This window comes from Micropterus dolomieu, linkage group LG13 (genome assembly GCF_021292245.1).
Source record: "Micropterus dolomieu isolate WLL.071019.BEF.003 ecotype Adirondacks linkage group LG13, ASM2129224v1, whole genome shotgun sequence".
NCBI classification, from domain to species: Eukaryota; Metazoa; Chordata; class Actinopteri; order Centrarchiformes; family Centrarchidae; genus Micropterus; species Micropterus dolomieu.
The window spans coordinates 1,033,172-1,043,247 of NC_060162.1; the positions used below are offsets into that span (position 1 = coordinate 1,033,172).

General features: G+C 44.0%; 2 protein-coding genes across 4 annotated transcripts in view; one reads left to right on the forward strand and one right to left on the reverse strand.

The window, feature by feature from the left end:
• Positions 1–6,836, forward strand: part of helq (helicase, POLQ like) — a 17,480-nt gene extending 10,644 nt beyond the window's left edge. For 2 of the 3 annotated variants that reach the window (XM_046066964.1, XM_046066963.1), the window contains exons 11-19: positions 961–1,102; positions 1,415–1,519; positions 3,178–3,385; positions 3,805–3,962; positions 4,040–4,138; positions 4,314–4,487; positions 4,588–4,701; positions 6,208–6,342; positions 6,449–6,836. In XM_046066964.1, coding sequence (XP_045922920.1) covers positions 961–1,102; positions 1,415–1,519; positions 3,178–3,385; positions 3,805–3,962; positions 4,040–4,138; positions 4,314–4,487; positions 4,588–4,701; positions 6,208–6,342; positions 6,449–6,553 — 1,240 coding nt within the window. In that variant the 3' untranslated portion in view covers positions 6,554–6,836. Of the gene's footprint in view, positions 1–960; positions 1,103–1,414; positions 1,520–3,177; positions 3,386–3,804; positions 3,963–4,039; positions 4,139–4,313; positions 4,488–4,587; positions 4,702–6,207; positions 6,343–6,426 lie in introns of all 3 variants that reach the window. The other variant, XM_046066965.1, reaches the window with a different exon arrangement.
• Positions 6,837–9,522: 2,686 nt separating this feature from the next.
• The window catches only part of LOC123981787 (NACHT, LRR and PYD domains-containing protein 12-like), a 42,296-nt gene continuing 41,742 nt past the window's right edge, over positions 9,523–10,076 (reverse strand). Inside the window, exon 11 of the mRNA XM_046066968.1 lies at positions 9,523–9,732. Within this exon, the coding sequence (XP_045922924.1) occupies positions 9,720–9,732 (13 nt within the window). The 3' untranslated portion in view covers positions 9,523–9,719. The remainder of the gene's footprint in view (positions 9,733–10,076) is intronic.

Below are 10,076 nucleotides of genomic sequence, written 5' to 3' on the forward strand. Positions count from 1 at the left end.
TCCCTGTACTTGGCCGCATTCATCTTTCCCTCGATTGCAACCAGTCGTCCTGTCCCTGCAGCTGAAAAACACCCCCACAGCATGATGCTGCCACCACCATGCTTCACTGTTGAGACTGTATTGGACAGGTGATGAGCAGTGCCTGGTTCCACCAACGTTTACCATCCAACCTGACAGAACTGGAGAGGATCTGCAAGGAGGAATGGCAGAGGATACCCAAATCCAGATGTGAAAAACTTGTTGCATCTTTCCCAAAATGACTCATGGCTGTATTAGATCAAAAGGGTGCTTCTACTAAATACTGAGCAAAGGGTCTGAATACTTATGACCATGTGATATTTCAGTTTTTCTTTTTTAATAAATTTGCAAAAATTTCTACATTTCTGTTTTTTTCTGTCAAGATGGGGTGCTGAGTGTACATTACTGAGAAATAAAATGAACTTTTTTGATTTTTGGAAAATGGCTGCAATGAAACAAAGAGTGAAAAATTTAAAGGGGTCTGAATACTTTCCGTACCCACTGTATATAGTGGCTTGCCCAAACCAGTTTATAAAAATAAAATGGACGGGAACTACTACTACAAAGAAGTAGGAGTAGGAGTAGTGGTAGGACAGACCTCTCCTCAACATTACAACACAAGAAGGAACATGTCACCCAGTGCAGCAGTGAGGCTCACTGATGGTTTCTGGACAACTGAGCTTTATGGCTCAGAGGAATTAGAGACATCACACACAGGACTCTTTAGGAGATACATTCGCTGCTGGTTTGAGTCTGAACATGAGATTTATTGACAAGAAGGAAAATGTAGAATAACTCCAGAAAGCTCCATTAAAGGACCATACTGGTGTTACTGCAAGTGGTAAAGTACTGCTTTAATACTATTTAATATAAAAAAGTGTAATGAGTCTTTGTGTCGTGAGTTGATAAACTGAGTCTTTGACCTTGGTGTCCTCCAATCAGAGTGATTCTGCGCTCACCGTACGTGGCCACGGACTTCCTGAAGAGGAGCCAGTACAAGCAGATGGTGGGTCGGGCGGGTCGAGCAGGGATCGACACTGTTGGGGAGAGCATCCTCATCCTGCAGGACAAGGACCGAGACATGGTGACTACACTCGCAGCAGCTCACTAAATACAGGACAGGCACCACTGAACAGCTGGTTCAGGTTTTATAAAGGCGAGGACATGATTAGATGGGACCATGATGGACTGGGAAATATTCACATTTGAGAGGCCAGAACCAGATTATTTTTGGCATTCTTGCTTAAAACAAAAAGGCGATTGACAATGAATTTGCTAACTAATCGTTTCAGCTCTGGAGATCAGTAAAAGAAGTCCCTCACACTTCACAACCCTAAAGATGATTTTATACGTTCGTTCTGTTCTTTCACATCTTTCTGTATTTTGTGTGTTTCAGGCTAAAACACTTGTGTGTGCCCCGATGGAAAACTGCTTCAGCAACCTGATGCATGACGATGGGAAGGGCATCCTGAGTCTGATCCTGTCCCTCATCGGATTAAATGTAAATCCCTCTCTGGTTTTTATTTCCAAACATAAGCACATTACCACAAGGCAGATACAGTATCTCACAAAAGGGAATACACCTCTCACATATTAGTAAATATTTGATTATATCTTTTCATGTGACAAAACTGAAGAAATGACTCTTTGCTACAGTGTAAAGTAGTGAGTGTGCAGCTTGTAACAGTGTAAATTTGCTGTCCCCTCAAAATAACACATCACAAAGCCGTTAATGTCTAAACCGCTGGCAACAAAAGTGAGGACACCCCTAAGTGAAAATGTCCAAATTAGGCCCAATTAGTGATTTTCCCCTCCCCGGTCTCATGTGACTCATCAGTGTTACAAGGTCTCAGGTGTGAATGGGGGGCAGGAGTGTTAAATTTGGTGTTATCGCTCTCACACTCTCTCATACTGGTCACTAGAAGTTCAACATGGCATCTCATGGCAAAGAACTCTGAGGATCTGAAAAAAAGAATGGCTGCTCTACATAAAGATGGCCCAGGCTATAAGAAGATTGCCACAACCCTACAACTGAGCTGCAGCACGGTGGCCAAGACCAAACAGCGGTTGTACAGGACAGGATCCACTCAGAACAGACCTCGCCATGGTTGACTAAAGAAGTTGAATGTACGTTCTCAGCGTCATATCCAGAGGTTGTCTTTGGGAAATAGACATATGAGTGCTGCCAGCATTGCTGCAGAGTTGAAGGGGTGGGGGGGGTCAGCCTGTCAGGGCTCAGACCAGACGCCGCACACTGCATCAAATTGGTCTGCATGGCTGTCGTCCCAGAAGGAAGCCTCTTCTAAAGATGATGCACAAAAAACCCCGCAAACAGTTTGCCGAAGACCAGCAGACTGAGGACATGGATTACTGGAACCATGTCCTGTGGTCTGATGAGACCAAGATAAACTTATTTGGTTCAGATGGTGTCAAGCGTGTGTGGCGGCAACCAGGTGAGGAGCACAAAGACAAGTGTGTCCTGCCTACAGTCCAGCATGGTGGTGGGAGAGTCCTGGTCTGGGGCTGCATGAGTGCTGCATGAATGTCAACATGTACTGTGACATACTGAAGCAGAGCAGGATCCCCTCCCTTCAGAGACCGGGCCACAGGACAGTATTCCAACATGATAACGACCCCAAACACCTCCAAGACGACCGCTGCCTCGCTAAAGAAGCTGAGGGTAAAGGTGACGGACTGGCCAAGCATGTCTCCAGACCTAAACCCTACTTAGCATCTGTGGGGCTCCTCAAACGGAAGGTGGAGGAGCGCAAGGTCTCTAACATCCACCACCTCCGTGATGTCGTCATGGAGGAGTGGAAGAGGACTCCAGTGGCAACCTGTGAAGCTCTGCTGAACTCTAGGCCAAGAGGGTTCAGGCAGAGCTGGAAAATAATGGTGGCCACACAAAATCTTGACACTTTGGGCCCAATTTGGACATTTTCACTTAGGTGTAATCACTGTTGTTGCCAGCGGTTTAGACATTAACGGCTGTGTGATGTATTTTTTTGAGGGGACAGCAGATTTACACTGTTATACAAGCTGCACACTCACTGCTTTACATTGTAGCAAAGTGTCATTTCTTTAGTTTTGTTACATAAAAAGCTATAAGAAAAATATTTAATGAGATACTGTACATAAATCAGTGCTGCTGTGCTGCAGATCACCACGTCAGAGGATCAGCTGAGAGAGTTCCTGCGTGGGACGCTGCTGTACGTCCAACAGAAGCGGATGTGTGTGGAGAAGAGTCTGTGGGAGGTGGTGCAGCAGTGCGTCCACCTCCTTAAGGAGAAGGACCTCATCACTGTGGCTGCAGACGCTAATGGTCAGACTCTACAGGTCACCAAGCTGGGAAAGGCTACGTACAAAGGTGAATAACTGTCGCGTCTGTAAGGGTTTGAATTCAGAGACGCACTTTAGAGATAAATATTTAGTCCAGATGGAAATATAATTATAGCTGTTGGATGAATTGTCATGACATTTTGTTCAGACATTCATGTTCCCCTCAGGAAGAATCCTACTGACTTTTCATGTAGAATCACCATCACAGTTACTGAGCCCAGAAACCTGCAAAAGGCAGAACCTTGAAAAATCTAACTGAATCGTCAGGTCCAACACTTTGCTTTACGACCAAATACCTGCAGTACTGATGACATTCCCATCAGCCAGCTGTACGCTACTGCTAATCGGCTAATGTTGGCATAGAGTTTTTCCTCCGGCATCAGTGTAGTTAGTTAAACAGTTGATGTTTGAGTGCAGCTCTGACTTGTGTCCGTCCGGCGTCCTCAGGCTCCGTGGATCTGACCTACAGTGACGTGCTGTACAAAGACCTCTCTAAAGGTCTGGAGGGTCTGCTGCTCAACAGCTGCCTCCACCTGGTCTACCTGGTCACACCGTACGACATGATTTCACAGTGTAAGCCCGACTGGATGACGTTCTTCAGACAGGTAGGGAGTCACTGTCAGACATCACAAAGTCACTTTGTCACAGCTCGCTGGAAACACGTCAGTTGTGTTTGTTGCAGTTCACCCTGCTGTCGACTGCAGAGCAGAAGATGTCTGCAGCCGTCGGAGTGCCGGAGAGTTTTGTTGCTAGAAAAGCTGCAGGACAGACGGTGAAGAAGGTAAGAAGATTCTACCACAGCAGGTTCAGCACTTCCCTCGATCAGCAGCTGAACCTTTGTGTTGTTTCCACCCCTCACACCTAAACAGCTTAACGGTTACTGAGCTCTTGTGGGGGGGAAGCAGCTGGTGTCCTGGTGGCGTTGACCCACACGGTGTCTTGTTGTTGTGTCTCAGAGCGTGAACATGGAGGTGGCGAGGAGGATGTACCTGGCCCTGGTGCTGCTCTCCTTACTGAAGGAGACCAACCTGTGGAGCGTGGCCGACAAGTTCCAGCTGAGCCGAGGCTTCGTTCAGACTCTGCTCAGCTCCTCCTCGGCCTTCTGCTCCTGCGTGCTGCACTTCACAGAGGTTTCACCGCCACTAACGTCTGGTATAAACTGCCTCCTCTGTGTGTGTGTGTGCGCACATTATCACTGATCCCAGGTCTGTTAAATCTGTCTGTGATCAGGAGCTGGAGGAGTTCTGGCCGTTCAAAGCTCTGCTGACGGAGCTGACGCGAAGGCTGAGCTACTGTGTGAAGGCTGAGCTCATCCCTCTGATGGAGGTGGCTGGAGTCATGGAGGTCAGTGTGGAGGTTCATGTATTCATCACAAGTCTGAGAGGAGGGAATCGTCTGATGAACGTTCTGCTGCTAATTTTAGGTTGAGGAGTAAAACATTTTATTATTACATCAACAGAAAATCGGTCATGTATTTTGATAATCAGATAATCGTTAACATTTACATTTTGACATTTATTCATTTAGCTGACGCTTTTATCCAAAGCGACTTACAATTGCTATACATGTCAGAGGTCGCACGCCTCTGGAGCAACGAGGGGTTAAGAGTCTTGCTCAGGGACACAATGGTGGATGTCTCACAGTGGGGGATTGAACCCGGGTCGCAAAACTGGGTCTCTCACACCACAGGCAGGCGTCTTATCCATTGCGCCATCGCCACCCCCTAAAGTTAAAGTTAAAGTTAAAGTTAATTATCAAATGCACTCATGGTCAGACATTGCTGGTTCCAGCTTCTCACATGAGAAGTTTCTGCTTTTCTCTGTTTTAGACTGTTCGGTCCGATAAAACAAGACGTTTGATGAGGTCAGCAAAGGTTTCTGTTTTCTGACAAATTTCTAATTAAATGATGGTGTGCAGATGAATCCTTTTTATAAAAATAATTGTTATTTTGCAGCCCTGAAATCAGCTTTTGAAAAGACATTTTTCAGGAGTGAAGGACTGTTTTACCTGCAACTAAATAGTTGATAGTTAATTTGTCTGTCTGTCACATTATATTGAACTTTTTATCTTATTGTTCACACTGAAGGTAGATTATGTTTTAGTTTACAAAGGTGTTTTGCTTGTAGTTATAGATGACAGAAATAACCGGTTCAGATGTTTGGCCTTGAAATAGATCAGGTTATTAGATAAGTTAAGAGAATATTGACTTTTTTGCATAATAAATGCTCATATAAAATAAACAGCCCAGTATCGCTATTTTTTCCGTGGTAATACTGGAATACCACCATCTAGTGGACTGAAAAAGTGAGATGAACAAGCAAGAAATTTATCATTTTAGATTACATTTATTCATTTAGCTGACGCTGGTCACAGTGGGGGATTGAACACAGGTCTCTCGCACCGCCATCAAGGTGATTAATTGCAATATATCGTAATATGTGTAAAATCCCAATAATATCGCATCCTGACTTAATTATTGTGACAATATCGTATCGTGGCGCCTCTGGTGATTCCCATTCCTAATAAAATTGTTACTGACATAAAAATATATTTATATAATTTAATGTGATTTCCATTTCCAGAGGATCTCATTTTCTCTGATGTCCATCCAGAACAAATGTCCATAAATCCACTTAGAAGAAAGACTCTGCAGAACCTGCCTGAGAAGTTTTCTTCAGTTTCACAGTAATCCAGTGATGTCTGTCTGCACATCCATGCTAACTGCTAACAGGAGCTGCTAACAGCTGATTCAACTACTTTTGATGGAGAAACTTTGACTAAATGTGAACAAATGAAGACTAAAAATCACAACAGCACATCTGATCAGCTGTTGTTGTTCCTTCCCTCCAGGCGAGAGCGAAGCAGCTGTATAACGCTGGCTATAAAACGCTGACTCACCTGGCGAACGCTGACCCTGCTGTTCTGTCCAAGACGATAGAAAACCTCTACAAGAAACAAGCCGAGCAGATAGTGGCCTCTGCTAAAGTGAGTCCTGTTCACATGTCCTCAATGCTGCGTGGGTTTGAAGATGACACAATGATTAACGTGTGGACTGTTTGTGTCTATCAGATGATGTCTCTCTGTGTTCCAGATGCTTGTGAATGAAAAAGCTGCAGCTCTGCAGGAGGAAGTGGACGACCTGCTGATGATGCCTTCAGATCTGCCCACAGTTTCAAACACAGAAGAACTCCTTTGAGTTCATTTATTACAGAGAAGTTTTATTCTCTTTGGAAACTTTGTTTTTTATTGTTTCATTTGTTTGAAATATACATCTTATTAAAATAATGTAGGAGAAGGACTCAGCTATATTTTTGTGTCAGCCAGTGATGTGAAGGCTGTAATACTGGAGCTGAAAGGTCTCTGGAGTATTAAGGTGACCTTCAAATGTGTTTTCACTAACAAGTCTTCTCTCCGACACACACACAGAAGATGTGTAAATGCCTCTGTAGCTCAAATTAAATTCTCAGGTTCACTATTTACATGTTTGCCCACATGTAGCAGAGAGCTTGTCTGGGTTATTGTTGGTGGGATGTGGCGTCTGCACTCTCTAGTTGTAGTTGAACCAGCTACCCTTCATTGGAATCAGGTGTACTGATGCAGTCGCAGCAAAGTGTTGCTGACTTTAACAACAAAGATAAACTCTGTTCAGCAGTCACGTGTATATAGTCATTTTAAAAAGACAGTGCAGTGAGCTGGCGTTTACAACAGGGTGTTCACTAAAGCATTGTTTCTGTTTAAATGAATGTTCTGCTACGTTTTGTCAGGACTGAACTAGGGCTGAAACGATTTATCGATTAAATCGATTCATAAAATGCTTCGACAAATTCTTTGCATCGATGCTTCGTTTAATCCATGTAACTATACAGCACAGTGTTTCGCACGGACATTTATTACTGTCGCTCATCGCTGTGAACAGGACTTTATTATAATGGAGCTGTTTGCAAAGTGACAAAGAGACAGAAAATAGCGAGGGACAAAGAAGAAAGTGTCCAAAGTATGGGATTATTTCAAGATAAAGAAAACAACAACTCTGTGAAGTCAGTCCGTCCACCGTAAAACGAAACTTAGGTTTCCTTGTCAACAGCAGGACGGCAGCTGAACAAAAAGCCGGACCACAGACAAGGTCACAGTAACAGCAACTTTAGCATTGAACTGAAACCAGGATTGATTGTTGAGTTGAAGCCAAAGTAAGCCGCAGTCCTCAGCTGAAAATGTGCACACGTGCGTTTGTTCTCCTTTTTGGGCCGTGAGTTGTGACCTTACAGTCAGGAGTTAATGTCGGGAGCTGCACCTTTTAACTCACCTCCAGCTCTCTGTAGCTCAGACAATCCCTGCTGCCTGCGTGTGCTGATCCATCCTTAACCCAGATTCTTTGTCTTTTTAACTGTTATCTTTATAACAACTAACAACAGCTGTTTTGTGCGCAGGATCGCTCATTTCCCGTTTCACATTTCACGTGTACTTTCTTTGTACATTGACAATACTGTAATCTATCCTTCTTCACAGGTTAAAAGTTTGGGTGTCATCATGGATAGCACACAATCCTTTGAAGCTCAAATTAATAATATCACGCAGATCGCATACTTGCGTAATATTAACCGTCTCCGCCCCTTTCTTTCAAATAATAATACTGCAGTTCTTATTCGTGCACTAGTTACTTCACGTATAGACTACTGTAATCCTCTTTTCACAGGTGTTCCCTCCAAATTGCTACATAAGCTTCAGTTAGTTCAGAATTCTGCAACTCGTGTTCTTTCTAGAACTCCTTATACTGAGCACATTTCTCCAGTTCTTCAGCGATTGCACCGGCTTCCAGTAAAGTATAGAGTTGAATTTAAGATGCTACTTACTTATAAGGCACTTCATAATCTTGCACCCCAATACCTTACACAACTTCTCCATGTTTACACCCCTTCACGTGCTCTCAGATCTTCATCTTCAATTTCTCTTGTGGTACCTCGGATTCGACTAAATACCATGGCTGCCAGATCTTTTAGTTATGCTGCCCCCCGCCTGTGGAACTCTCTTCCCCTTGATGTTCGCAATAGCGACTGCTTGTTGACTTTTAAAACGCATCTTAAGACACGTGTTTTTATACAAGCTTTTTTATAACATGTACTGAGTTTTTAATGCATTTTATCTGTATGCGGCTTGTTTGTTGTGTGTATTGTTTTATGTAGTGATCTGTATATTGTTTGTGAGGTGACCTTGGGTGTTATGAAAGGCGCCATTAAATAAAATGCATTATTATTATTTTCTTGACAAAACATGGTTTGGAGACCAGCGCCGCCGCCAAGCAAAAGTACTTCTTAAACGACGCATCGATGAATCGTTGAAATAATCTATCGAAGCTTCGAATACTCAAATCATCGTTAGCTGCAGCCCAAGACTGAACGTAGAGGTCTATGGAAGTGTTTCGACATCACACAGATCAGGGGCACGTTAAATCTGAAAACTGTGTGCAACGTTTTGCTGAAGTTTCTGGGTTCAACAAAATTACATTAGAAGACATGTTTGTTGACTTTTATTTAGTTTTTCATATACACTGTATAGTTTTCCATAACCCCTCTTTATCTTGTGTTTTTGAAAGCATGTCAACATTATACAGTAGTTATATAATTGGCTTAATTGGTAACAGATGTGCTCCCTTTCTGTCTCAGTCTTCTGAACAGGCTAATTCACTGAATCCTCGAGCTCCACTAGGCCGACACATTCCTGTGGCACCACTGAATGTGTCTCTTGCTGGACCATCACCTGCCTCTGCTCCAAAGTCGGCACCAGTCTCAACAACAAATTCATAACAGTACATTTTCAGTTTATTCCTCTTTCCTGACAACAGTTTAAGCACCGATTTATTTTCACTGATTTGTCCTTTTATGTGTGTGATGTATATACAAAGCAGCCTTGCTTGCGTCAGCTTTTGTGTAATGAAGCAAATGGCAAGACATCTGATTGACATGAAGTCCAGGTCCAGGTGGAGAAGGTGGCTGAGTGTGGACCAGAAGTAGTGGAGGAGTCTCAGTGTGTCTGCAGAGACTGTGTAGAAGGACAGAGCAGCAGCAGAGCAGTCCAGATCCACTGATGATCCTCTGTCACATCCAGAGGAACACACAGGGATGATGGTGGACTTGACTTTGTGTCTGACAGTGGAGCTGATCTCAGAGCAGTTCAGACCGCAGCACTGTTGGGATTCCTCTGTCAGTCACTGCTGGATGAAGCTCTCCTCTCCACTCTACCTCCCAGTAACATGGCCCAGTCAGAGCCTCTCCACACACAAGCTGATGCTGCTGCTTCAACCTCTCTGGATCATCAGGACACAGCTGATCCTCTCTCAGCACCTCCACCTTTCTCACCACTCACTCTCACTTCTTCCATCTGATGAGAGAAGACAGACAGCAGAAGTCATAAATCAGAGTTTACAGAGACTCCCTTCATCAGCTGTCAGTCAGTGATGCAGCACATCCAGTATAAAGACCAGCAGGGACTTCAGTCCTGTTCAGACCAGAAGTGGAGCGGCTGTGTAACGTAGCCAGCTTCCTTTCAGCTCTCATGTTAACGTATTGGAGTGAACACACTGAGACCTGCAGAGACTTTGGCCATCAGCTCTGTTTACTCTGCAGATTTCACTCAAGTCCACAGTGGAAATAAAGTGCTGAGAGTCCCTGAACGCATCATGACTGCAGAGACAGAGAGATATTCACTGCTCACTGTAATGATGG